This window comes from Punica granatum, chromosome 5, assembly GCF_007655135.1.
Source record: "Punica granatum isolate Tunisia-2019 chromosome 5, ASM765513v2, whole genome shotgun sequence".
Taxonomy (NCBI): Eukaryota; Viridiplantae; Streptophyta; class Magnoliopsida; order Myrtales; family Lythraceae; genus Punica; species Punica granatum.
In genome coordinates, this window is record NC_045131.1 from 708710 (window position 1) to 735664 (window position 26955).

General features: G+C 39.6%; 5 protein-coding genes and 2 long non-coding RNA genes across 10 annotated transcripts; 4 read left to right on the forward strand and 3 right to left on the reverse strand.

Annotated features, from left to right (window-relative positions):
* Nucleotides 1–2660: 2660 nt before the first annotated feature.
* LOC116208677 (T-complex protein 1 subunit zeta 1) lies at nt 2661–7058 on the forward strand. Its single transcript, XM_031542218.1, has 15 exons — nt 2661–2934; nt 3037–3100; nt 3501–3636; nt 3715–3866; nt 3949–3996; nt 4075–4167; nt 4327–4433; nt 4672–4786; nt 4884–4970; nt 5055–5259; nt 5380–5474; nt 6049–6117; nt 6221–6328; nt 6428–6546; nt 6649–7058. Exons 1-15 carry the CDS (start codon nt 2801–2803, stop codon nt 6722–6724), a joined length of 1608 nt encoding a protein of 535 aa, XP_031398078.1. The 5' UTR covers nt 2661–2800; the 3' UTR covers nt 6725–7058.
* Nucleotides 7059–7601: 543 nt separating this feature from the next.
* On the reverse strand, nt 7602–9306 carry LOC116209385. Its single transcript, XR_004157205.1, has 3 exons — nt 9153–9306; nt 8612–8764; nt 7602–7922 (listed from the first exon to the last, which is right to left on the reverse strand). It is a non-coding gene; the product is annotated as an uncharacterized LOC116209385 (long non-coding RNA).
* Nucleotides 9208–12213, forward strand: LOC116209386. 2 transcript variants are annotated; one of them, XR_004157207.1, is made up of 6 exons: nt 9208–9346; nt 9991–10625; nt 11177–11249; nt 11346–11445; nt 11546–11689; nt 11767–12213. It is a non-coding gene; the product is annotated as an uncharacterized LOC116209386 (long non-coding RNA). The 2 variants fall into 2 exon arrangements; XR_004157206.1 differs by lacking the exon at nt 9208–9346 and having other exon boundaries at nt 9470–10625.
* Nucleotides 12214–12883: 670 nt separating this feature from the next.
* On the reverse strand, nt 12884–14863 carry LOC116209384 (uncharacterized protein DDB_G0275933). Its single transcript, XM_031543012.1, has 3 exons — nt 14688–14863; nt 14183–14330; nt 12884–13372 (listed from the first exon to the last, which is right to left on the reverse strand). The coding sequence occupies exons 1-3, from the start codon at nt 14740–14742 to the stop codon at nt 13303–13305; spliced, it is 273 nt and encodes a 90-aa protein (XP_031398872.1). The 5' UTR covers nt 14743–14863; the 3' UTR covers nt 12884–13302.
* A 736-nt stretch (nt 14864–15599) lies between these two features.
* LOC116209383 (14-3-3-like protein A) lies at nt 15600–18105 on the forward strand. Its single transcript, XM_031543011.1, has 5 exons — nt 15600–15770; nt 16541–17055; nt 17162–17284; nt 17542–17658; nt 17826–18105. The coding sequence occupies exons 2-5, from the start codon at nt 16570–16572 to the stop codon at nt 17886–17888; spliced, it is 789 nt and encodes a 262-aa protein (XP_031398871.1). The 5' UTR covers nt 15600–15770; nt 16541–16569; the 3' UTR covers nt 17889–18105.
* Nucleotides 18106–18383: 278 nt separating this feature from the next.
* Nucleotides 18384–21280, reverse strand: LOC116209382 (thylakoid membrane protein slr0575-like). Its single transcript, XM_031543010.1, has 9 exons — nt 20803–21280; nt 20424–20470; nt 20228–20330; nt 19898–19984; nt 19453–19536; nt 19250–19303; nt 18973–19053; nt 18776–18821; nt 18384–18669 (listed from the first exon to the last, which is right to left on the reverse strand). The coding sequence occupies exons 1-9, from the start codon at nt 21064–21066 to the stop codon at nt 18602–18604; spliced, it is 834 nt and encodes a 277-aa protein (XP_031398870.1). The 5' UTR covers nt 21067–21280; the 3' UTR covers nt 18384–18601.
* A 778-nt stretch (nt 21281–22058) lies between these two features.
* On the forward strand, nt 22059–25811 carry LOC116209381. 3 transcript variants are annotated; one of them, XM_031543007.1, is made up of 7 exons: nt 22063–22212; nt 22315–22369; nt 22445–22904; nt 23057–23101; nt 23302–23571; nt 23666–23868; nt 25298–25811. In XM_031543007.1, the coding sequence occupies exons 3-7, from the start codon at nt 22670–22672 to the stop codon at nt 25607–25609; spliced, it is 1065 nt and encodes a 354-aa protein (XP_031398867.1). In that variant the 5' UTR covers nt 22063–22212; nt 22315–22369; nt 22445–22669; the 3' UTR covers nt 25610–25811. The 3 variants fall into 3 exon arrangements, with proteins under 3 accessions (XP_031398869.1, XP_031398867.1, XP_031398868.1); XM_031543009.1 differs by lacking the exon at nt 23057–23101 and having other exon boundaries at nt 22059–22212; XM_031543008.1 differs by having other exon boundaries at nt 22315–22904.
* Nucleotides 25812–26955: the final 1144 nt, after the last annotated feature.

Here is a 26955-nt window from a genome sequence, read left to right on the forward strand (position 1 = left end):
CAGCTCGTTTTTCCCCCGGTGAGCATGCGGCCGGACGTCCACCTTCGGCCCATGAAGCTGACTGATTCAACGGTCACCTCAGGCCCAAAATTATTTTAACAGTCCAATATCAAACGTCTTGGGCCCAATACAAACATATATATATATATATATATATACTTACATACATACTTATATTTATCTAATCTATCTAATCTAATATCTAATACTTGCTTATTATTTAAGCAAGAGTTGGATTTTGTAACAACCTCCCCATTTGTAGGATGGCTAAAAAGTCAAAAATAATATTTATTCTTACATAGAAAAACAAAATATAAAAATTAAACGATAATATTTTTCCATTAAATATTGTTCTCATATCTATCTTCTCCCACGTGTCTCTCTCCTTTTACTTTATCATATCCCAAACTCTCAATTCCACATTCTTTTTTTTTCAAATTTTATCTCCAATGCTTACATTTTTTATTTTGTCATATGCCTTCCGCGTGTAATACGAGTATTCTATAGTATTATAATATTATTTTAAATAATTATATAAGGAAGTGATTACATGTCCCTTAGGTGTCCCTTCAAGATTTTTCATCGGTGTTCTTTAGACCCACTTGACGAGATAGTCAATGACTTGATTGACTACTCAGCCTAAATGACCATTGTGATTGGACCAATTATTTTAATGAATATTTAATTCTACCTTAAAAAAATTCTTCTTTTGTCCAATGATTGTAAATTCGACTTGAAAAATATAGCAGATAATTTGATTAAACTCTCGATTAAATGACATTTATTCATGGTCGAATCAGTGTATTTTTTCGTCAATTTAGCTATAAATTTTTCTTTTAAAAATTTTACATAAAAGGTTGTTAGATATACAAAATAGTTTATATATAATATTTTCTTTTTCAAATTTTAGATCTATATTGAAAATTGAAACTCTCCGTTCCTTTTTTAACTTAATTAAAGGGATTAATTTTAGAACTTTTTTGTGTACCTTTGATATTGAAAGTCCAGAGTGATGGAACTCTATTATTTCATGTTCAAGCTCATGTCAACTCACCAAGGGGTAAAGTTCTACCAATTGTAGACTTTCTATATTCACAAGACTAAAACTTGAGATCTTATATAAGGAGAAAAGATGTTGAATATTAATTTTGGAATTTATATACGAAGAAACTCTTACTCCTTTTTTCCCTTTTCTTTCATTTTTTTTGTGAGGCGCCAGACCTATCACCATTTTTGTAGGATCGCCAATGGCCTATTTTAATTTTTTTTTTAACTTTATCTATTAACATGACTAAAACTTATAACCTTACTTAAGGATAAGAGATGTCAAATAGTAATTTTGAAAATTATATAAGAAAAACTCTTGGTCCCTCTTATCCTTTCCCTCTCACGATTTCTTTTTTTAAAGTGGGGTGCTGAGGCCACTACTATTTTTGTGGGGTTGCCATGACCTATTTAAAAAATTCTTTTGGAGCTCACTCAAGTTAACTTCGATAAGTAGAACGTTAGCGAATCCCATTGAATTTAAAAGCGAAATTGACATGGTACTAAACGTGATACACAATCAAAAGTTGGTATATTTTCATGGGATCAGCATTAAGGATTAGTGAAGACTTAAATAAGACCAATTTCAAATATAATCATAAAGGACTCTAAAATAATCCTATTAGTTAACAACCATCAAATTATGAGCAAGTTGAAAGTAAATTAGCAAATTTTATTCACAGATAATTACTTGTATTGTATATTTCTTTTTCCTATATGCTACCCGCATTATTACATAAATTGATCTAATGTGAATAATAAATAATTAAAAAAACTTTTGGACCCGCATCATCGCCCGGAATTTCGACCTAGTATTATTGAAAATGGTAGAGAATGCAATCTTGTTTCCTTGGAAATAAAAAACTCGGAAGGTTATTTCCTTTCAAGTACAATAGACACTTTACGTCCATAATAGCTTTAATGTAATTGTGCATGTCCAGTTTAGCATATTCGATCTCTCATTGACACCTATTTTGACATTGAGCTTAAAATCTCGTACTTCGTGCTTCTTACTACTTTAACAGTATTTCCACGACAATTTTCTAGTTCTTTTAAACATATTACAATCCTATGAACTAAAAAGATAGATTCTATGCTTCTAGCAATTGATTTAATGGCAGACAAATGTCTCCGCTTTCGATTGTAGAACTTATCATATCTACCTGTTTCAAGGGCAGATATCATTTTCAATCAGCACTATCTAATCTCTGAAAAACTGAAAGTACAATTAGATCTCAATTAGATATGTTCGTTGAAGAATAAAACTACTCTAATTGTGGATTTTGTCTATTGACAATACTAAAATCCGAGTCTTTACTTAAAAGAAAGAAATTGCAGAATCGATCCATGTTGGTAAGTGCCTATATCAATCAATCTTTAATACTGAAACAATAGGAACATTTCAATTTCAATAAATCTATAAATCCACTTTATAGTAAACCGAGTCGAGAAATATGGACGGGTAAAGAAGAGCGGCCCATTCTGAAAAATCTAAACGGGTTTCTCCAGCTGTGGCCCATGGGCCGATGACAGGCCTATCTCCTGTCGCCTCTCGCATCCCCAAACTACGTCGTTTAGTCATACATTAGAAACCTGAGATCACAACCGCGAACAAGCTCCAGAAAGCCCTAAAAAACCTGCTTGTCACCAGCTCTCTCCCCCTCTCTGAGTTCACTTTCGCATTTCTTCACGACGCCAGCAAAGCTTCCTTACAGTCCCTGCAACCGTTGAGCTTCGCTCTGCTAGGGTTTCGAAGATGTCTTTGCGTGTGCTGAATCCGAATGCTGAAGTTCTTAACAAATCGGCGGCCCTGCACATGAACATCAATGCCGCCAAGGGCCTGCAGGATGTGCTGAAGACCAACCTTGGCCCCAAGGGCACCATCAAGATGTAATGTGTTCCTCCATTGCCGTTATGATATCGGTTTCAGCTGCTGAGTGTATTCTCTTCGGCGATCTCGCTGATTACTTTTCCCTGCCTGCCCTGTTTCAGGCTTGTTGGCGGCGCTGGAGATATCAAGCTGACGAAGGACGGGAACACACTTCTGAAGGAAATGGCAAGTTCTCTCCACTCCGCAACTCTAGATCTTCTAGCTCATCTAGCTTTTTGTGGTTAAGTTATTTGTGCGACACCTTCGGTCGTTGCTACTTGTACTTGTTCGTAAATGTTTTTACTTTTGGTTTATCTGCCTTCTGCTTAGACTTTGGATGTTAGTAGTTTGGATGTGTTTAGCTTGTTAAGTATTTTTTGAGGATCTATCTAACACAAAATGAAGGATCATGACCACTGATGCTTTTCGAAGGATCCTACTCTGTGGTCACAATTGCACTGCTTTTACGATGTTCTTATCTTTGTAAAAAGATTCATCAGAAGAAAAGTATAAAGAAAACTGCTGATAGTTTTTGTTTCCTTTTGGCCATTTGAATATGCCAACTGAGGATCTACAATGAATGCAGCAAATTCAAAACCCAACTGCAATCATGATTGCAAGGACTGCTGTTGCCCAAGATGACATAAGTGGTGATGGCACGACATCAACAGTCCTCTTTATCGGTGAACTCATGAAACAATCAGACCGCTACATTGATGAAGGTTTCTGAAATTGAAGTTTCAATGCATATCCAGTTTTATTTTGAAATAGCTTTACTTATATGATTGTCCTGGCCTCAGGGATGCATCCACGAGTCTTGGTTGATGGCTTTGAAATAGCAAAAAGAGCTACTCTGCAGTTTCTTGAAAAGTTCAAGACTCCTGTGGTAATGGGAGATGAACCTGATAAAGAAATTCTTAAAATGGTGGCCAGAACAACACTTAGAACCAAGGTACATTTTCCTCCCCATCCAAGTAAATCGAATGAGAGGATTCAGTTGTGAATTCAATTGATGGCTTCTGTTTCTTAAACAGCTATATGAGGCACTGGCTGATCAGTTGACAGACATAGTTGTCAATGCGGTGAGTTTTCCGAAGGAGGTCAATTACTTTTGCTACATTCGAGTAAAGGTAAAACTAACGACGACTTTGATATGATAGGTGCTTTGCATACGGAAACCAGAGGAAGCTATTGACCTGTTTATGGTAGAGATCATGCACATGCGACATAAATTTGACGTGGACACTCGCTTGGTATGATTATTTTCATTGATCTGTCACTACTAGCTCGTCACAATAACTAGTCTCTGAATTTCTACAATGGATCCGAGACTTCCTATCTCACTTACTGGTAATATACTATAGACAGATCGCCATAGTATGCTTAATAGTTCTGGTAATGTTTCCTTCCAGGTTGAGGGTCTTGTTCTTGACCATGGTTCTAGACATCCTGATATGAAGAGAAGAGCTGAGAACTGTTACATCTTGACATGTAATGTTTCTCTGGAGTATGAGAAAAGGTGTGAATTCTAATAATAAATAGACCAGCTCGTTAATAAAGAAATGCGCCTTATGAGATACGTGTTTGATTGTGCTTTTAGACTGCCCAGTACTTTGTTGATATTTGCAACCATAAAAATAAAGATGGCACTAGAACGTTAACTAGTTTGATACTCTTTAGATTATGTTACCTACAAGTTCTTGGATATCTGATTTGGCTTCAGCTGGAACTAATTTGCAAACAATCTTCTATATCAGTGAAATAAATGCAGGCTTTTTCTACTCAAGTGCTGAGCAGAGAGAGGCGATGGTTGCAGCTGAAAGGCGTTCGGTTGACGAAAGAGTGAGAAAAATTATTGAACTGAAGAACGAGGTGATATTTCATAACATGTCCTCTCTCTTTCTCATTATATATGACTTGCCTTAATCAACAAAAAATTCTTAACCTCTTAGATGACCTAACCCTGCAGGTTTGTTCAGGCAATGACAATAATTTTATTGTGATTAATCAAAAGGGCATCGATCCACCTTCACTAGATCTTCTTGCAAGAGCAGGGGTAGGCCTAGAAACAATCTTATCTTCCTTATATTATTCCGTTGTAGTGTTATTTTCCTTACATATTTAATAAGCTGTTTTTTAGATAATTGCCCTTCGAAGAGCGAAAAGGAGAAACATGGAAAGGTTGGTGTTAGCTTGTGGTGGTGAAGCTGTCAATTCTGTTGACGATTTGACACCTGATTGCCTTGGGTGGGCTGGACTTGTATATGAGCATGTCCTTGGAGAAGAGAAGTACACGTTCGTGGAAAACGTGAAGAATCCACATTCTTGCACTATATTGATCAAAGGTACCAACCAGTAATCATCAAGAAACATTTAACTATTGTTCTTTCATTTCTTGTACATTTCTTAATAAAAAATTGTTTAGCATGGCTCAAAGAGCTCTGTAATTATAATAATTGATGCAGGGCCAAATGATCATACAATTGCTCAAATAAAGGATGCTGTTCGTGATGGACTAAGAGCAGTAAAAAATACTATTGAAGATGAGGCAGTTGTAATGGTAATTTTTGTTTCAACATTATCAATGGTGCATGAAGAAATTCACTGTTTTGAATACTGTGGTTGGTAACTCATTAGATAGGGAGTTCCTTTATATTGGGGGAAGATAGACCCGAGAGTCTGAACTCTTGGTTTTGCTGCCACTTGTTTTTATTCTGAGAAGTTATTCCGGAACTGAAAATAATCCAAGTAGTATGTGGTGCCATCTGCATTAGGTTACTCGCAAAATTTTGTGTGGCTTTTTTTCTGTTAGGTTATGTGCAAATACTTTCCTCAGATATACCGGAAACGTAGAGGCTTTAAACTTAGCTCGTACAATATGTGAAGTTGGTCATTCAGATTTCTTTGAAGCTCCATGGCTCTTCAAATAAACTTCTATTGCTGAAACATTGAAAGAATTTTACCGCGCACCAAGCAAATTCATCGGTGAAATGCTCACTTTGCTCTTGATTGAGTGTTTTGTCCATACGTGCCTTGATTTTACCTCTATCTCTGTGACAAGATGTGTTGAAACTTTTATAAAGGTGCGTTGCAATTTCGATGGCATTAGTTATTGTATTATGTTCTGGTCTCAGGGGGCTGGAGCCTTTGAGGTAGCAGCCAGACAATACTTGATCAATGAAGTGAAGAAAACTGTCCAAGGGGTAACAAGATATTGTCTTAACTGCTTTATTTAAGTTACTTTATTGTTGCTATTATGTCAGTACCAGGACTTTATAAGCATTATTATGTTGAATCTGAAAACAGCGCGCTCAGCTGGGTGTGGAAGCTTTTGCTGATGCTCTTCTGGTGATTCCTAAGACACTTGCCGAAAATTCTGGACTTGACACACAAGACGTGATTATTTCTCTCACGGTATGCTTCTTTACCACCTTAATTAAGTAAACAGACATTGACTGTATTTAAGTAAAAGGAACACTTACTGCTCTTTCTATTGGGCGGTGGCATTTTTAGGGGGAACATGATAGAGGAAACGTAGTGGGATTAAACCAACATACCGGCGAGCCTATTGACCCTCAAATGGAAGGAATCTTTGACAATTATTCAGTGAAGCGCCAAATCATCAACTCCGGGTATGATGTTGCTATTATCTCTACTGTTAGTACCTTTCCAGCAGTATGTTGATGCGACTATGTCACTTGGACATAAGTTGACTTCATGGTTTTGCTTTGCAGACCTGTAATTGCATCCCAGCTGCTATTGGTTGATGAAGTGATTCGTGCTGGCCGTAACATGCGGAAACCCACATAATCCTAAGGCGTCTTCAGCTCTATACAGTCTCTCGAGGAAAAAAACCGGTTTTTACTTCTGTTGTGTGAGTTGAATGACTTGCAAAAGAGGCGCCGGGAGCCATGGATTGAGCTAATCGAGTCTCTAAAGGGAAGCTACAGAAGGAGTGGATGCAAATTTACTTCCCATTTTGATGATTATCGACTCATAATTGAAGTATTCGACCTGTTTTCATTTTGGAACTGTTAGCATAGAATTTTTTGTTTTGACATTGTCTATGATCAATTTTCAAGTGTTTCCCTTCGTTTCCCAGGGACAGAGTTGCTATATATGTTCTCTCTTTTAGTTTGTATAATTTTTACCGCTTATTTTGAACGGGCCAATTGGAAGTTGCATGCTTTCTGACTATCCCATTCACATCCATCAAACTAATCTTGATAACATCTGAAATGGAAAGATATACCGGATTGTGGACTGAGATGGGAGACCCTGACTCGGAGACTGAACAAGCTACTGACCGAGGTACCGAACAAGCTTGCCTCAAGTAGTGGGGGAATCCTTTGGCTGAGCCAGGCTGCCTAGTAGTGGACGGACGCATGATTTGTGCGAGTTGGACTTCAGCCTTGAGACTCGGATGTAGCCCCCGCGCCTGTGGAAGCTTTCGATTCTCTCAATCTTGCTCTCTGGGCCTCTTAGTCAGATGGGAAGTGCATCGTGAGAAGGGGAAAAGGGAGAAACAAGAACTTGATGATATTTCTGAATTTTTTTTCTATTTAATAATAAATTCTCATTCATATTTTTTCCTAATCATTTTTATAATTATTTTTTAATAATAAATTCTTCATTTACTTTATACATAAATATATATATATATATTTTTTTTTTTCACACATCAATATATTTATCAACACTTATAATTATTACACAAAATCAAGTTGAGTTAAATCATTATACAACTCAAAAACTAAGCATAAGCTTGCTAAAATTCGAATCCTATTGCAAGAGCAACAATGGAGCTCATCAAGTTTTTACAGCGCAAACGAGTAGAAACCAGAGTCTCACTGGAAAGAAATTTCCTCTGCCGCCCCTGTACGAGTAGGAGAATGCTTCCCCGAGTGGTCAGAAATCTGCTGTCTTGGGTTAGATTTTTTCAGGAGTCTTCCCTTCTTGCTGAAGTGCGTATTCTTTCTTCATTTGTTCCAGTACTGCATCATTGGCGCTGGAGAAAACACAACCCGCATGAACAAATTGTGAGATACGAGAGATCTCCCTCACTCCGACTACTCAGTATATTCTGACTGAATCAAACTCATCTCTAGCTACAGGCGGTATACTTCATTGTGAAGATTCGGGTTAGAACTCAACAAAAAGAAATTCTAACTGGGAGAACTAGAGGATGACAGCATGATCATAATCTTGAGACATCTTCCTAATTGGGCTAGAACAAAGACTGAAAGATGATCCCCTTTCAGTGTTTCCAGTGAGCTAGTTTGCATTGATAGTCCACCCCATAAAACGCGCTCTCAATGCCTTCTTAGATGGAATCACCCAATTAAGCTACTAAATTACCTTTTCTATCCTTCTGCATTGCATCTGACAGAATTAGCAGCTAAATGTTCAGATTTTGGTAGATTAATTTTCTCAAAAAGTTTAAACTACACCTTTTTATAACTTGACAATGAAATGGATAAACATTAAACCCCATCTCCATCATTAACTGCCATTTAGCGATGTCCATTGATTCATTACTACAGCCATGAACACACATCATTAAGGAGGGAAACCGCATACTAATCCACCATAATGCAGTGTTTCTGAACCGCAGAACCACAAAAACCCAGAGTTGCCACTGGACTCCCAACTCTCCTCACTATTAGAGCAGAATTTGTGGAAGCAGACAGAACTTACTATCTGTGAAGGCAGTCTTTCTTCTCTTAAAGCCTGTTTGCGACACTTAATAGGCCGAAAAAGTAGAAATCTTCCGGAAGTACATTGGTCATACTTTGAGGTGTACTCAGACATACTCTTCTCGTGCCTTCTGCTCCATTTTAATGCGCAAATCTGTAATTTAAAATAAGAAGAAGAAAATCAGAACAATAATTAATCTTTGATGCAGAAATCAGCAAACAACAGGACGAATGGACTCCAAATCATGCACCAGGCCAAATTAAAAACTGTACTGCCATTATCAGTGCTATGAATAAACAGAGACCGGTAATGGACGTAGCTGTCTAATCAAACTGTTTTTGAGTAGTAGAGCTATGACCACTCATATTCCAGTTTAGCATTTCGGCAGAGAAGAACAGCTGCAGATGTCGAGATGATCGTAAGGTTAATGCTACTCCCAAGCTTTTGCAGCTCATTCACTCACAACATGAAGTATCACGGCTCAGAAAGAGATTCCATTTGCAGTCATTAGGGTTCATCAGAGGTTTGCGAGCACGAATACCTTCTTCGACCTCCTTGTTCATCAGAGGTTGAATACCTTCTTCGCTCTCCTTCTTCCCCTGATTTTCACGCGCCGGCTGCACGTATCCCATCTAAGACCGCAAGATTTCTCCGTTCACTGCAAATTTGTCAGCTCAGCCTCGTTATCGTGGAGATGGAGGAGAGGCAGTGTCTTAACGCGGCCCCTGACAGCAAGTTAGTAAAATTGCACATACGATCCCTATATTTTAGTATAGTACACTTCCGCATCCAAACTTTTCTGAATTCGTGGATTAGTACCTACAGAATGCGCACCACAGATAATGCCTTGGTCGGGATCGCGCATGAAACACGACAGCAAGAACAACACCGACCGTATTTCATCCAACAAAGCCAAAAAAAAAAAAAAATCCAATATTTTCAAGTTGCCTGCCGCCCCTTTTTTTCCTGCCGGGCTGAGTAAATGGAACGAGAGGACTCAGTTTGTGAATTCAATTGATGGCTTCAGTTTCTTAAACAGCTATATGAGGCACTGGCTGATCAGTTGACAGGGAATAGTTGTCAATTGATGGCTTCTGCTACACTCAACTAAATGTAAAACTAACAACGAGTTTGGATGTGATCGGTGCTTTGCATGCGGAAACCAGAGGAAGCTATTGACCTGTTTATGGTAGAGATCCTGCACATGCGCCTAGTACTTTGTTGATATTTGCAGCCAAAAATAAATAAATAAATAAATAAAGATGGCACAAGAACTTTAATAATTAGTTTGATACACTGTAGATCTTGTTACCTACAAGTTATTGGATATCTGATTTGGCTTCAGCTGGAACTAATTTGCAAACAATCTTCTATACCAGTGAAATAAAATGCAGGCTTTTTTTACTCAAGTGCTGGGCAGAGAGAGGCGAAGGTTGCAGCTGAAAGGCGTTCGGTTGATGAAAGAGTGAGAAAAATTATTGAACTGAAGAACAAGGTGATATTTCATAAAATGTCCTCTCTCTCTTTCTTATATGCTGACTTGCCTTAATCAACAATAAATTCTTAACCTCTTTAGATGACCTAACCCTGCAGGTTTGTTCAGGCAATGACAATAATTTTGTGGTGATTATTCCGTTAATAGTGTTATTTTCCTTGCATGTTTAATAAGCTGTTCTTTAGATAATTGCCCTTTGAAGAGCGAAAAGAAGAAACATGAAAAGGTTGGTATTAGCTTGTGGTTGGTGGTGAAGCTGTCAATTCTGTCGAGGATTTGACCCCTGATTGCCTTGGCTGGGCTGGACTTGTCTATGAGCATGTCCTTGGAGAAGAGAAGAGAAGTACACGTTTGTGGAAAATGCGAAGAATACCCATTCTTGCACTGTATTGATCAAATTGTACATTTCTTAATAAAAAATTGTCTAGCATGATCATACAATTGCTCAAATAAAGGATGCTGTTCGTGATGGATTAAAAGCAGTAAAAAAATACTATCGAAGATGAGGCAGTTATACTGGTAATTTTTGTTTCAACATTATCAATTGTGCATGAAGAAATTTACTGTTTTGAAGATTGCGGTTGGTAACTCATTATATATGGAGTTCCTTTATTATCGGATGCTGGAAAGATAGACCTGAGAGTCTAAGCTCTTGGTTTTGCTGCCACTGGTTCTTATTCTGATGAGTTACTCCAGAACTGTAAATAATCCAAGTCTTATGTGGTGTCGTCTGCATTGGGTTCCTTGCAAAATTTTGTGTGGCTTTTTCCTGTTAGCTCATGTGCAAATACTTCCCTTAGATATACCGGAAACATAGACGCATTAAATTTAGCTCGTACAATATGTGAAGCTGGTCATTCAGATTTCTTTGAAGCTCCATGCCTCTTCAAATAAACTTCTATTGCTGAAACAATGAAAGAATGTGACTCTGCACAAAGCAAATTCATCAGTGAAATGCTCACTTTGCTCTTGATTTTACCTCTATCTCTGTGACAAGATGTGTTGAAATTTTTATGAAGGTGCGTTGCAATTTCGATGACATTAGCTGTTGTATTACGTTCTGGTCTCAGGGGGGGTGGAGCCTTTGAGATGGCAGCCAGAAAATAATACTGGATCAATGAAGTGTGGAAAGCCGTCCAAAGGGTAACAAGATATTCTCTCAACTGTTTTATATAAGTAAAATTTATTGTTGCTATTACCAGGATTTTATAAGCATTATTATGATGAATCTGAAAACAGCATGCTCAGCTGGGTGTGGAAGCTTTTGCCGATGCTCTTCTCGTGATCCCTAAGACACTTCCGTAGACTTGACACGGAAGAAGTGGTTATTTCTCTCACGGTATGCTTATTTACCACATTTAATTAAGTAAACAGATATTGACTGTATTTCAGTAGAAGAAACACTCACTGGTCTTTCTATTGGGCGGTGGCATTTTCAGGGGGAACATGATAGAGCGAACGTTGTGGGATTAAACCAACATACTGGCGAGCCTATTGACCCTCAAATGGAAGGCATCTTTGACAGTTATTCAGTGAAGCGCCAAATCATCAACTCCGGTCATGATGTTGCTAACATCTCGACTGTAAGTACCCTTCCAGGAGAATGTTGATGCGACAATGTCACTTGGACATAAGTTGACCCCACGATTTTGCTTTGCAGGCCTGTAATTGCAAACCATCTGCTATTGCTTGATGAAAATGAAGTGATTCGTGCTGGCCTTAACATGCGGAAACCCACTTAAACCTAAGGCGTCTTCAGCTCTATACAGTCTCTCCGAGGAAAAAACCTGTTTTTATTGCTTTTGTGTGAGTTGAATGGCTTGCAAAATAGGCGCTGGGAACCATGGATTGAGCTAATCGAGTCTCTAAAGGGAAGCTACAAAAGGAGTGGATGCAAATTTACTCCCCATTTTGCATGATTATCGACTTATAATTGAAGTATTCGACCTGTTTTTATTATGGAATTGTTAGCATAGAATTTATCTTCTTTTTTTTGTTTTGACATTGTCTATGATCAATTTTCAAGTGTTTTCCTTCTTTTCTCAGTGACTGAGTTGCTACATATGTTCTCTCTTTCAGTTTGTATAATTTCTACTGTTTATTTTGATCGGGCCAATTGCAAGTTGTATGGAAGGATCACCTTTCTGACTACCCGATTTACATCCATCAAACTTATCTCGTTAACTTCTGAAATGGAAAGATATACCAGATTGTGGACTGAGATGTAAGACCCTGACCCAGAGACTGAACAAGCTACTGATCCAGGGACCGAACAAGCTTGCCTCGAGTACTGAAGGAACCCTATGGCTGAGTCAAGCAGTGGATGGACACATGATTTGTGCGAGTTGGGCTTCAGCCTCGAGACTCGGATGTAGCCCCTGCGGCCTGTGCGGCCTTTCGATTTTCTCAATCTTGCACATAGTTACTTGGATGGGAAGTGAATCATCAGGCAGAAGCAGGGGAAAAGAAAGACACGAGAACTTGAAAATCTAATCCTATTGCACGAGTGACATAGCAGCTCATCAAGTTTTTACGGCGCAAACTGTTGGGCGGTTTCGCTCCTATATGGAGAATGATGCAAGCGGATATTGAAGGTAATCTCACATGAAAAAGTTGAGAAAAAATCCATAGATTTATAATGACAATGATCTCGTAATTTATTGACATAAACTTTTGAATTGCGGATAGACCGGAGTCCGAAGTAAGCCCGTTGATTTTTTTCTAACAAGTGGTATCATAGCCGAAAGTAAAAATCATAGGGAAATGCACATGCTATGCATGGAAACCCACACCACACCAAGGTTCGAGTGTGGAACTCGTGACTAATGAAGTGCCTAACAATTGGTATTCAAGTCCGGAAGTAGAAGCCCGACTCGAAGTCCTCCACATAGTCGAGAATGGAGAGAATTGTTGGGCAGTTTCTCTCCTATATGGAGAATGATACAGGCGGATGTTTGAGGTAATCTCACATGGAAAAGTTGAGAGAAAATCTATAAGTTTATAAGAACAATGGTCTAGCAATTTATTGACTTAAGCTTTTGAGTTGCGGATAGACCGGAGTTCGAAGTAAGCCTCTGGATTTTTTCCTCACACAAACGAGTAGAAACCAGGGTCCAATTGGAAAGAAATTTCCTCTGTCGCCTCCATCTGAGTAGGAGAATGCTTCCCCGAGCAGTCAGAAATCTGCTGTCTTGAGTTAAATTTTCGCAGGAGTCTTCTCTTCCACGTATTCTTTCTTCATTTGCTCCAGTACCGCATCATTGGTGCTGCAGAAAACACAACCCACATGAACAAATTGTGATATACTAGAGATCTCCCTATCTCCCACTGCTGTCAGTATATTCTGACTGAATCAAACTCTATCTCTAGCTACAAGCGGTATACTTCACTGTGAAGATTTGAGTTAGAACTCAACAAAAAGAAATTCTAACTAGGAGAACTAGAGGATGACAGCATGATCATAATCTTGAGACATCTTCCTAATTGGGCTAGAACAATGACGGAAAGATGATCCCCTTTCAGTGTTTCCAGAGAGCTAGCTTGCATTGACAGTCCACCCCATAAATGCTCTCTCAATGCTTTCTTAGATGGAATCACCCAATTAAGCTAGTATAAATTACCTTTATAGCGTTCTGCATTGCATCTGACAGAACTAGCAGCTAAATGTTCAGATTTGGTAGATTGATTTTCCAAGAAGTTTAAACTTACACCTTTTTATAACTTGACAATTGAAATGGACAAACATTAACCTCCATCTCCATCATTAACTGCCATTTACCAATGTCCATTGATTCATTACTACAGCCATGAACACACAGAACCACAAAGACCCGGAGAAGGGAGTTGCCACTGGACTCCCAACACTCCTCACTATTAGAGCAGAATTTGTGGAAGCATTCAGGTTTCAGTTTCAGATGTTACTCAAACACACTGCAGATTTGGATTGGACTTCTATCTCTTGTCTGACAAACTCAACACCATACAATCAGCAACGGTCTCAAAGGGGAACACTATTATTTCAAAAAGAGCGCTGCAGTACAAATCATCCAGAGAAATAGTAAAGCAGACAAACTTACTAGTGGTGAAGGCAGTCATTCAGTTCTTTAGCCTGTTTGCGACACTGCCAAATGACTGAAATTGTTCTTCCGGAGGCACATTGTGCATACTTTGAGGTGTACTCGTCACACTCTTTTAGTGCCTTCTGCTTCATTTTACTGCGCAAAGCTGTAATTTAAAATAAGAAGAAGAAAATCAGACAATAATTAATCTTTGATGCAGAAATCAGCAAACAACATGATGAATGAACTCCAAATCATATTATCAGTGCTATGAATTAACGGAGACTGGTAATGGACGTAGCTGTCTAATCAAACTGATTTTGAATAGTAGAGCTATGATCACTCATATTCCAGTTTAGCATTTCGGGAGAGACGAATCGCTTCAGATGTCGACATGATCGTAAGCTTAATGCTACTCCGAAGCTTTCGCAGCTCATTCACTCACAACATGAAGTATCACAGCTCAGAAAGCGATTGCATTTGCAGTCATTAGGGTTCATCAGAGGTTTGCGAGCACGAATACCTTCTTCGACCTTCTTCTTCACATGATTTTCACGCGCCTCCTGCACGTATCCCATCTAAAACCGCAGGATTTCTCCGTCCACTGCAAATTTGTCAGCCAGCCTCGTTATCGAGGAGATGGAGGAGAGGCAGTGTCGAACTCGGAAGTCGGAACTCAGCTCAACCGAGTTCACGTTACGGCCGAGACTAATCTCGTTCCCGGACAGCAAGTTAGTATAATTTCGCATACGATCCCTATGTTTTAATATATTACACTTCCGCGCCCAAACTTTTTGAATTTTTGGATTAGTACCTATACAATATAGGACGCACCAGACAGCGGTATTGCCTCGGTAGTCGTTGACTAGCAACTCGAGAGATCGTGCATGAAACACGACAGCAAGAAAGACACCGACCGTATTTCACCCAACAAAGCCAAAAGAGAGAAAAAAAATCAAATATTTCCTAGTTGAATGCCGCCCCTTTTTTCTTTAAATAGGACACATAATTAATTGCTATTAATATCCCTAGAGATTAGCAATATCAAATAATAAAAAGATTTTCTATAGTAAAAGTTAGTATTTATAGTTTCAAAAAAAATTAGATTATCTAAGTTGAACTCAAGATAATTAAAAGATAAAATTGTACATATGAAAGAAAGCAAACACCTTTTATTTTCTTCATAGTTCTAATGCGTAATAATGTAACAGAAGAAGAGTAGCTGAAAGGGGACCAAAATAAATAGATGGAGGATTTTCGTGACGGGAAGTAAATTTGAGGAAATATTTGGGGCCGGAAAAAAAGAAGAGAAATAAACAGCGAAGCAATGCGATTGGGCGGTAGGCTTTGACGGTCAACGACAGCGTGGCAAAGGGGGGGGAAGAGGGGGAGGGGGGTGTTGAGGGAGTTGGAGCTCCACGGTATCTCCGTCACCAACCAGTTGTTAATGTAATGTAATGTAATTGGACCTCTCTTCTCCCCTCTCCTCTCTCTATTAAGAACCCTACACGCTTCTCCTCTCTCTTCACCCTCCGATCCCTCTCAGTCCTCCTCCCTCCTCTTTCTCCGAAGAGTCGCTACTCCCCTTCTTTACCGTCACCCGGAGGTACTCCTCCTCCCTCCCTCTCTTTCTCCGCCGGCTTCTCTGTTAATTTCACTCTGGTTTGCTTTAATCTCTTGTTGAGGTTAGATCTTTTGATGCGATTCCTGCAACTGCTCTCGCGCTCGGTTTGTTTTGAGATCTGAAGTCATGCTTTTGATTTTCTGATCCGTGCTCGTTGTTTCGATCGTCTTGGCGTTGATCTGGGGCTGATATCAGTGTCTGTGATCCGATCTGTTGAGGTTTCGAGCTCTGTTGGGCGTGAAGGCTTTCCTGATCTGACTTAGGGCCTTCTTATCATTATACTTTTGACTGAGGAACGTTTATTCGGATTTCAAACTTCTCTCTCTCTGTTTTTTTTTTCCCCAAGGCGAAATCTTTCATCTATTCGTAAATATGAGTCCGAGTTTAAATATCTCCAGTTTTAGGCCTTTAGATGGTATAGGAAGTATCATGTAGCATACTTTGACTTTGGCTTAGCAACTATTATCCGTAGCAAATAAGGCAGGACAATATCTTTGTCAATCTTGTTCTATTAGTATATATACATACTTGCATATTATTGTACTTCCAACGTTTAACTAATGTTTGCTGGAGCTATTATCGAATCATGGAAGATGGTTATATTGTAGAAAATTTGCGACATAGGTAGATCTTGACATGACACTGAGCTTACTATTACTGGTCCCCCCCACCACCCCCAAAAAAAAAAAAAGTAATCTTGGATTCCGGTACATTCCTGTACTAAATATGTTCGATGTTTGGCTACCTTGCAGACTTCGAGCATTAGAGCAGTATAGCAAATATGTCGCCATCTGATTCTTCTCGGGAGGATAATGTCTACATGGCTAAGTTAGCTGAGCAGGCTGAGAGGTATGAGGAAATGGTGGAATTCATGGAGAAAGTAGCCAAGACTGTGGATGTTGAGGAGCTCACTGTTGAGGAGCGTAATCTCCTGTCTGTTGCATACAAGAATGTGATTGGGGCCAGGAGGGCTTCATGGAGAATTATCTCGTCTATTGAGCAGAAGGAAGAAAGCAGGGGAAACGAGGATCATGTTGTAATTATTAAGGACTACAGAGGGAAGATTGAATCCGAACTCAGCAAAATCTGTGATGGAATCCTCAGTCTCCTTGAATCGCACCTCATTCCTTCAGCTTCATCTGCTGAGTCTAAGGTTTTCTATCTTAAGATGAAGGGTGACTACCATAGGTACCTAGCCGAGTTTAAGACTGGAGCTGAAAGGAAGGAAGCTGCTGAGAGCACTCTGTTGGCTTACAAATCTGCTCAGGTATGGGCAAATTTGGCAGATCCACTCGTATGCTTTTTCATTGAGATCTGTTGTCTTAAATCTCTTTTTACTGATTAAATTTCTGATTGTGTTATCTTTTGTGTAGGATATTGCTCTTGCTGAACTAGCTCCCACTCATCCGATAAGGCTGGGACTTGCCCTGAATTTCTCAGTGTTCTACTATGAGATTTTGAACTCTCCTGATCGTGCCTGCAACCTTGCCAAGCAGGTACAACTTACTGCTTTGTTTGACTACTTTTTGTTGTTGCTGTAGAATAGGTACTATCAGGCTACTATGCTTTCATGATAGCATCAATAGATCAGATTCAGCAAACTTCACTAGATAATGTTTTACTGCTGCATAAGAATATACATACATATATATATATATATTGCATAATCTGGATAGAGATGTTTCCTGTCATGTATTGGAATTATCATCACTGGTGCCTACTCTCTTCGCTCAGCTCCTCCTTTGCGTTGCAGGCCTTTGATGAGGCTATCTCTGAGCTTGACACTTTGGGTGAGGAGTCCTACAAGGATAGCACATTGATCATGCAACTTCTACGGGACAATCTGACGCTCTGGACTTCTGATCTCCCGGTGAGACTCTTTCCCTCGCACTCTCGTGTACCCATGTACACAGCGTATACAATGAACCAGCATTGAGAATGCTTTCTGCTTGCAGCTTCGTGCAAATATTCCTTGATGTATTTCTATTGGCCTGCTTTTAGTATTTCGAAACTTAATGATAGTGCTTAATATTTCAGGAGGATGCTGGAGATGAGATTAAGGAAGCTTCTAAGCGGGACTCTGGGGAGGGACAGCAGTGATGTGCTTAGTGTACGAGCATTTGTGCCTTGGATGATGAACTTTATAGTAGAGATGCCGTTTCGCTTGTAGCATGATGTCTTTTAAGGATCTTGCTTAGACAGCTCCAAAGGATCTAAACGGTGTGGAAATTATGAACTTCCTTTAATTAATTTTTTAGTAGTTTGGGCTTGGTGAAATTGGAAATTGATGCTCCCCTTTGCTCGTTCTTCGGCTCAACTTGTGCGACTTGAGTGCTTACTAAAATTTGAAAATGAACAGATCAACAGTAATCAGTTTCAATAATCCATTTATGCGCAGTCAATAATTCGTGATCATTGATTTCCTGAGTCTGTACTCATAGCTAGTGGGACACGATACTTCCATCCTCTCTGCAAGCATTTTGTTTGACGCCCATCAGCTGACGATGATAAAGCCTTTTTTTTTGCTGGATAATGATAAAGCCTTATTCCTAGGAAAAAGAGTTCGACCTGCTGATGATGATAAAGCCTTGTTCCTACGAAAAAGAGAATCAAACATAATGATATTTGTATATAGTGTACTTCATTCCATCCTTTCAAGTAGTGGCATGTACCTATCAAAATTGAAAATTCACATATACAAGAAGATTACACGGGCATACGTCATACAATGTACTTCACATGGGGCTACCGGTGCTACATTTCTGATTCTGAGTTGGACCTAAATCAATGAATAGGAGAGTAAATGGTGTCCACTATGATGAAGCACTGGGAGTCGTGTTGGAGATTAATTTCACTTCATACAGATTATCTTCTCCTTTCCCTGCAATCAAATGTCCTCCAAACATCAAGAGCCTGAAACTACACTCTCTTTTGCCCTCAGAGATGCTAGAGCCGTGAAAACTTTTTATTGATAAATTGGACTTTACCGATTTCAGCCGCAATCCCAGGTCCAAAGAATGAAGCAAACTTTGCCTGCGAGAAAAGTTATGTTGCTCATTTGATTTGTGGCCGGTTGGAAAAAATCCTATAATTGAACTATCTGCTCAACTAACACGAGGCTACCAATGGAAATGAGATCACATTATGGCATGTTAATAGAATATCAGCTTTTTGTTGGTTCTACCTGTCTTTGCTCAAAATCAGACAGCTGCAGGTCCTTTGCCTCGAATACCAAAACTAAGCAGTATTTACCTTCCTCAGTGACCTAAACAACCATTTCGAAAGAACTCAGATGTAATCTTCACTCAACAGCTCCCAAGTAGTTGATATAGCACCTCTTTGTTATTAAACACAAAAGCCATTAACTCAAAGCAGGATATATCAGAGGAACATGTAGAAACAATATAACATGGTATTGACTCGAAAGTCTTTTGCTTGAAACTGAAACTTTTAAAACTTACTTCTTCACGGATCATTTGCAATTTAGGCGCACTCCCTCGTGGGATTCCTCCAGCCTAAGAATTATAGAGTACAGTTAAACTCTTTTCCTTGGCTACAAAATAGATATACAAAAAATGTAAAAAGGAAATTGCGCTCCCGAAACCGCACTATGCTCCGGATTGTTCAGTATCTGCAAATTCCAGCAGAACAAGAGGAGTTATACCCGACCATACTGGAAGATTCTTTTCAAAGCTTCATCCAGATGCTGCTCATCCCCATAACGGTATCTTGTGACATCATTTTTCACCTAACAAAATATAAACAGGTCATTCTGTGCATAAGTTGAAAAATTTTCTGTGGCTTGTGAACACAACTTGATGAGATTGAGCAGCTAGTTGATGTAAATGGTCAGTTGGATTATTATGCCCCATGAGTTGAGCTCTGTATGCATAAAAAGGATTTTTATTTCTTTGAAATTGCATTTGAAAGTTCAAGCTCTAACCCTCGTTATATAGGATGTCCAAAAAGGATTCAACATGAAGAAGATACCTTCCACATTATGAGGAAGTTAAGGTGAATAAATTTGTCGCACCAAAATGAAGAGGATAAAAGCACTGCAGGCAGTAGCTGCCTGGCAAGTGTTTGAGTTTGAGCCAGAATGATTATACCTGCTTCAAGATTGGGGTGGCGCATGTTTCCTTCAGCGCTTGTGCATCTGAATACGTCAAGCACGGCACTGGCTTGAGCTCTGCATACTGCAACAGAATTGACAAAACACAAATCAATGTTACCTTGTGTCAGTATGGATGGGCCAGAAAATCCTTACAGGATCCATATGCACAGAATAGAGCTCATAATATTCTTTACCAATGCAGAGAAAGAAACTTTGCAGGTAATAAAGAAACTTTGCAGGTAATATGAATTGATCCAATGGTTTGGATGAAGTTCAATGAGGCGGGAAAACCGCAACTTGATGGAGCCTTGAGAGAAGAATTTACCTTGAGAGCCATGCCAATAATTGCAAGCGGGAAGCCGTAGGTTAACATCAAGGCTGACCATTCTGATCCTGGAAGTACATTGAAGTACGCTCCAAACCCGTAACTATAAACGCATGTATTACATTGAGATAATGTGAGATGAAGGGCAAGCGGTAGTGACGTCCCAAATGAAACCAGAGGAAGGAGACGAACTTACGACAATAAGGAGATCCCAGCACCCAATCCGATAACACCAAATGACACCTACGACATACCATTAACGCCACAACGTAAATGTCTAACAGGATGAAACATGGAATAGTAATAACATAAACGAGGTACCCTCTAATGGGTACAGCATGGAAATGTAAAATCATCATCTGAAAGAGGACCATGCGTTCCTCTGCTTCCCCATTCAGGCAAACACAATTTCCAGCAAACAAGAGCCGAAGGATGCCAGTCGAACTTGTAAGACGGACCTAGAGCTCTACGGAAGACGGCCATTATACCAACAAATATATCCCATTTCCTATGTTTATCGATGCATTCCATTTCACAGAGCGCGACACGAACAGAAAACGAAGGCAAGGAAGAACCTTGGCGAGAGAGAACCCTTCGTCAGGGACGACGGCCTTGCTGACGGAAGATGGCGAATCGGCTGCTCTGGCCAAGACCTCTACCCTCCTGATCGGCTGATGGCGTGTCGAAATGGAGACAGACGGTCGCAATCGAGTCTGAACGAGGCATCGGAGGGGCTGCCCCGGGTGGAGAGAAGGGGAGTTGCAGATTCCGAATCGGGGTTCGTGAGTGCAGAGGATTGTATCTCCCCTAGCTAAAGAAGCCGCCATATTCATGCTCATCGTATCTATCGTCTGCTATCTCTCCCTAGATCGAGTTATCCTGAGAATGGGGAAGAAGAGAAGAAGATTGGAGCTAGCAGTTGCAGGCAGACAGGCAGCAGCAGCAGGCGGATGATGAAGAAGAAGAAGAAGAAGGATGAGCAGAGCTAAAGCCGAGTGGAAATTTCTTTCTGCTGCGCTCTCGACCGCCAAAATTCAGGATTACGTGTATGTAATATTTCTCTCCCATTCCCAATATTCTTTCTTCGCATATTATTTATTTCTTTTTATTTAATTTGGAAAATTATCCGGAAAGTAATTAGACATAGCCCAAAGCCCTGTAGGCCCAATTCAATTAACTAAGCTAGACTGAGCCCATTAGGCCTCATAGTCATGGACACTTCAAGCCCAAAATAACACAGCCCGAAATGTTCTTGTAATGTCTACTGACGTCTAGTCTAGGGGCCTCATCTCATGGTCAGTGTGCTCGGCTTTATTTTTCTTGGGTGGAATCAGTTCAGTGTGCCTTTTACTTCACTATCCGAGATAGTCAGATTGATTTCCGAGATATGATTAATCGCTTATATCGCATGTGATAAAGCTAAGTTCCGTCGGTCATGCCCATAAGTTCCAAGCAATGGACTCGTGATCATGAAATCATTTGTCTTTTGAATTACCAATTATGTTCGTTCATTCGTGATGGAAAATATTATATGATTTACTTCAGCTCAGTTATCCATATGCACATACACAGAACGTTCTTAAAATGCTTTTCTCTCTTCTTTTTTTTTTTTTTTTCTTGAACAACTGGAGCATTCAAATCTCGGTAATTTTCACCTCTAGTTGACGTAAATCAGTGGCCGCGATCTGGTCGATGGGGACCCAGCACATCAATGATTTGAGGATTGTTGACAAGGACGGTGACAGCCCACAATCCCTCATTCACATGCGTTGGTAGTCACAATTATCATTTCTCTCTTGCAATGCCCCTCTTGTATCTCCTTTTGATCCTCAATCCAACCCATATTGAAAGCAACCCAACGAAGAACCCTCACTCATCATTGTCATTCAACTGAAAGAGTGTATGTAATCGAACCGAACATACAAGCACGCGGCCCACACCCTTAACGAACGTGAAGATGAAGTGACTCTGAGCAATCAATTTAGGTCTCGGACCAACATGCAGATATCAGATGCAGAGAAAGCTTGTTCGCATTGTTTGTTGGGCGTTAATATGAAGTTTCTCAGGTTTTTTTTTTTTTTTTTCAGTGCACAAGTCGGAGCCTAAGCTCGGAAAGGAAGTTTCGCAGTATATATTCTTCCGGTACGTACATGAGTACATTGATACTATGCTGCCGTGGCAACCGAAATTTGAATTTTAAGATTTTCTGACATACAGGAGAGAACAGAACAAATAGCCATTAGCCCTACGCTACCCTTCAACGACAAAATGTACTATACTATACTACTATAGTTAACTTCCATATAAGAGCTAGAGCTAGAGCTAGAGCTAGAGCTAGAGCCGTCCTCCACAGTCCCAGTCCAGTACACTTCATTAGCTACAACTTCCGAGCTATAGCCCTCTCTAGTCCCTGTTGCTTTATAGTTGATTCCATAATCAACCATGGAACAGAAGCCCTGCACGGCTTATAGCAGCAGTCTTCTGCCCCGTGAAGATAATCCCGAGTTCAATCTTCGGGACTGGGACTCGAAGGCCAGCAGAATCAGCCGCCAAACTACAAACTCGAGAAGGTTCTCTGCCTCGAACATCACCGGCTTAAGGGAGGACCCTTGCCGGTCTTTCAGGTCCAACATCACCATCTCCAGCACCGCTTCTTCTCCCGGTTACCCTTTCAAAGGTACTCCCCCCTCTCTGTCTGGCCCTGTTTCTCTTGTCTAATCTTTTATTTATTGCGCGGTTTATCAACGTGTTTTTTTTTTTTTTTGTGGGGGGGTTAACTGTCAAGCTCGGGTCATTTGATTTTCTCGATCGCTTTCTTTCCATCTGCAGAGGAGATTGATCCGTCGACATACTCATTCACCACAGCTCTTAGAGGTATGGACATATAAATATTGTTCGTCTCAACTTCTAGAATGTGTCTAGCCCCGGGGAGGTTTTTCCAGCCCCTCAGTTTTCGGTTCAAGAGAGCAACTCCAGTTTTCCCTTCTCTCGTATGAAGAACCATTGAGGAAAACTTTCCGGAATATGAAATAATATAGAAAGTGACAGCATTCGTCGACCATTTCATCATGCAGCATTGCAGGCAAAGTCGGCATACAACAATTTGGATTGCTTATCGCCCGAGGGGTTCGCTCTGAACTCCAAATGGAATGATGCTGAGAAGTACATATGTAATCCGCTCTCAGGACAGGTCCCGATGGAGTGCCTGTCGGCGAGGTCCTTCCGTAACTCGCGCAATCGAATCACAATGTCTGCTCCTCTCATTTACTTTGCTAAAACAAGAACTGCACAGCCGAAGCCTTCTCTAACTGCACGAAAAAGCCTGTTTCAAATCCCAATCGAAGGTTGGTTTGGGACTACTTAAATTAACATGTTTCCGGCATGTCATATCGTCTAGCTATTCCTTATTATAAAAATGAATGTGAATGTATGTCACAGAGAAGGAAGTGGTGGGAATGACTAGGGATGTGGGCATTCAAAGCACAGAAGCTGATATTAAGGGTTCAAGCAGCAGCAGCAGCAGCAGCAGCAGCCCGAGCCCCACTTCAACCCCATCCATCGGAGAGAGAATGTACAAACGGTTCGCGACAGAAAGCGGAGAATTATCCAATTCGACTTCAAAGCCAAAGTCCGAGGAAGAGGTACAATAATGTAGTTGATATGTTTTTTTAAAGCCGCGACAAAAATATACGTATGTACGAGAATTTAGAGGACTGTATATGTTTTTTTTTTTTATATAGTTATCATAGGATTCTTTTATTGAAGGGGAGAGCACCTCCTTGCGTCAGTTCATAGAGAATACAGAGGAATAGATTCTATGCATTATTATTGCAAGTTCCATCTTTTCTTTTGCTTTTTTTTTTTTTTTGGGGGGGGGGGGGGGGGGGGGGGGGGGGGGGGGTTGCATGCGAGTTCCATTTTGTGCTTGAAAAGATATAAAATTAGAAAATAATAAAAACTAACGATAATAATTTCATTCCCGCCCAAGAAAGGGGAATGGGAGAAATCAAAATAAATGGTCCCTTCCCTTGTAAAGGGTCTGGCTTGGGGGGCAACATGTGCCGTACAGTGTCTTATCTCTCTCACTCTCAGAGGAAGCCCACAATCGTTGTCCTCCTCTACATGTCCGCCAGCCTGCTTTTTCAGAAATTCATCGTCTCTGTTGTTTATCTCTTTTTTTAAAATAAATAAATAAATAAATTATATTTATCTTTTTGTTCCTTCTTTCAAAAAGATATTACTTTTGTTTCAAAAAGAAAATAGAAAATATCTGTCAATGAAAGCGAAAGTTTTAAGAGGCAAAACCCCTTTTTGTAACTTTGTTCAGCGTTTGAGTCTTTTGAATTTTTTTTTCGAAAGGGTGGACGGATTGCATGTCACTGCCATCAACTTGCAAATCCTATGTGGGTGTGTATGTACAAGTGTGTGTAGGCCTCTTATGTAATTTCCTGTTTGTTTTCTTGCGTGAGGGAGCCAACAAAGGCATAACAATTCATAAAAGGATTTACATACGTGCCTTTCAAGTTTAAGACAGAGAGTAATTAATTAACATAATTTTAATTTTAATTTGAAGCAGTTTTTTTTTTTTTATGTGCTAGTAGTCACTGCATGAGGGGTAGCTTTCAATCCATTGAAAAAAAAATGAATTGAATGCTTTCTAATTTTAATTTTTCGTTTTGGAGTTATTCAATTTTCAGTGAAAGAGGGAGAGAGCATCAGATGAATGATTATTTGCTGTTTTGGGTTTCTTTTAACCGTTTGAGGTACAAAACATTCATGTGCCTCAGCCTCAGGGGCCCCCCTGGTTCCTTCCATTACACGCACATTCTCATTGATCATGCTGCTCTGCACCACCACACCAGCACATCCATCCATCCATCCATCTATCTATCTGTCTGTCTGTCTGTCTAATAATCATCGTACAGGTAATACTGAAAATAATCAGAAACATTCACAGTTTTTATCATTGACGAGTGCTTTTTGTCATAACAATATGGCTTGATTCCAGTCACAAAGCACGGCTTGCGGTTTTGGTGTTTAAAGCGGGGTCTATCGTTGTGTTGGGTCCAGGTCGGAGCAGAGAAAGGAGGAGGAGGAGAGGAGGAAGGCAAAGTAGAATCATCCAAAGGAGATCTGATCACTGGGGAAAGCCATCAGAAAGGATCATATGACGATGACCGTCATCATGATCGAGAGGCAGATCAGGAGGACGACCAGGAGGAAGAGGAGAAGATTCACAGCCACAGCCACAGGAGAAGGTGGCAGCCAAGTGGGTGCCTGTCGTGGATGAGATCAAGGAGGCTGCAGTGGCACAAAGTCAGACCGCAAAGAACCAATAAGAAACCTCTCTTTGTTTCTTGCTCCAGCGCTAGGAGGTGCTAGCCAGGCCCAGCTAGCTCAGCTTCTTGCTTGCTAGAAATGATTCCAAGGATAGTATAATAAGTGAGAATATCCAGCTAAACTCATCATCTCTGGATGGGCATTTTCGTGTCATCTGAGTCTATTACAATCGTTACATATATATTCTGTGGAACATTAATAACTCATTTGATTTCGCAATCTAATTTTAAGATTTTAACTTTAACTTTGATTCTAATCACTACACATTAAAAGTCGACAACACAATTATTATTATTTTCATTTTTCTTTAATTTTTTTAACCATTCAATTCAAATTTTAATAATAAATTTTCTCAATTATTCATTACTTTTTCCACAATTTAATAATATAATTATTACTTTTTTCAACTATTAATTATTTTTTCACATTTTTTTCTCATAATTTAACATCACAATCATTACAAACCAATTAAAATTAAAACTCAACTCAACTCAATTCTAAAATCAAACACACTATAATATTTTGAAACATATCACATTTGAGATAAAAGCGTCGTGAGTCATATGTAAACAAAATGTGAATCCAGATCTATAGTTCCTTAGGTGTGTTTGTTTTTTAAAAAATTCTCAACTCAACTCAATTTCACTTATTTTCAATTCAACAACAAAATCCTTACTTTTTAAAAAATTTAAATCTTTTTAATCATTCAATTCAATTTTTAATATTAAATTATCTAAATTATTCATTACTTTTCACAATTCAACAACACAATAATTACTTTTTCACACTTTTTCTCATGATTTAACAATACAATCATTACAAACCAAATAAAATCAAAACTCAACTCAACTCAACTCTAAATCCAAACGCACTCTTAGACATTTGATCTATACATCCACAACAAAACTATCACATTTGAGATAAAAGCGTCACGAGCCATATGTAAACAAAATGTGAACCCGGATCTATACTTTCTCTGTTATTTGATCTATACATCCACAACAAAACTATCTATGGGCACATGACAAGGATCGATTGGAGTCGAACGTAGATGCATGAGAGGAGGGCTCCCGTCTATGTTAGAAGTGATCATGGGATGACCAAAGGTCAGACTTGATCTATTATTATTATTCAGAAAAAAGGTGGATGTCCATGGGCTTCAGATTTTTCTGGCTGATCCTAGAATGTTTGTCCAGGGCCTAGGCCCAGGACCAGACCCTGCCCTGCCCACTGGGTCTATATATGTGTGTGTGTGTGTGTGTGTGTTTGAGAAGGCCCAAGCCAAATCCTGACTGCGCCCATGAATCATGATCACAGCAGGAGTCCTGCTCTCGTGCCAGAGTAATCTATCTGCATCGTTTGGTCTGTCTGACGGCCGTTTAATTAAG

Excerpts from the sequence above, each read along its gene's own strand:
- LOC116208677 (XM_031542218.1), top strand. The coding sequence starts at position 2,801 with ATGTCTTTGCGTGTGCTGAATCCGAATGCTGAAGTTCTTAACAAATCG. Across the intron at positions 2,935-3,036 it reads CCCAAGGGCACCATCAAGAT|GCTTGTTGGCGGCGCTGGAG; the intron begins GTAATGTGTTCC and ends GCCCTGTTTCAG. Across the intron at positions 6,329-6,427 it reads ACGTGATTATTTCTCTCACG|GGGGAACATGATAGAGGAAA; the intron begins GTATGCTTCTTT and ends TGGCATTTTTAG.
- LOC116209384 (XM_031543012.1), bottom strand. The coding sequence starts at position 14,742 with ATGGGATACGTGCAGGAGGCGCGTGAAAATCATGTGAAGAAGAAGGTC. Across the intron at positions 14,331-14,687 it reads GAAGAAGAAGGTCGAAGAAG|CTTTGCGCAGTAAAATGAAG; the intron begins GTATTCGTGCTC and ends TTTAAATTACAG. Across the intron at positions 13,373-14,182 it reads AATGACTGCCTTCACCACTA|CACCAATGATGCGGTACTGG; the intron begins GTAAGTTTGTCT and ends TGTTTTCTGCAG.
- LOC116209383 (XM_031543011.1), top strand. The coding sequence starts at position 16,570 with ATGTCGCCATCTGATTCTTCTCGGGAGGATAATGTCTACATGGCTAAG. Across the intron at positions 17,056-17,161 it reads TGGCTTACAAATCTGCTCAG|GATATTGCTCTTGCTGAACT; the intron begins GTATGGGCAAAT and ends TCTTTTGTGTAG. Across the intron at positions 17,659-17,825 it reads TCTGGACTTCTGATCTCCCG|GAGGATGCTGGAGATGAGAT; the intron begins GTGAGACTCTTT and ends TTAATATTTCAG.
- LOC116209382 (XM_031543010.1), bottom strand. The coding sequence starts at position 21,066 with ATGAGCATGAATATGGCGGCTTCTTTAGCTAGGGGAGATACAATCCTC. Across the intron at positions 20,471-20,802 it reads AAGGGTTCTCTCTCGCCAAG|GTGTCATTTGGTGTTATCGG; the intron begins GTTCTTCCTTGC and ends GGTATGTCGTAG. Across the intron at positions 18,822-18,972 it reads CTGATTTTGAGCAAAGACAG|GCAAAGTTTGCTTCATTCTT; the intron begins GTAGAACCAACA and ends CTTTTCTCGCAG.
- LOC116209381 (XM_031543008.1), top strand. The coding sequence starts at position 22,670 with ATGGAACAGAAGCCCTGCACGGCTTATAGCAGCAGTCTTCTGCCCCGT. Across the intron at positions 22,905-23,056 it reads TCCCGGTTACCCTTTCAAAG|AGGAGATTGATCCGTCGACA; the intron begins GTACTCCCCCCT and ends TTCCATCTGCAG. Across the intron at positions 23,869-25,297 it reads AGCCAAAGTCCGAGGAAGAG|GTCGGAGCAGAGAAAGGAGG; the intron begins GTACAATAATGT and ends TGTTGGGTCCAG.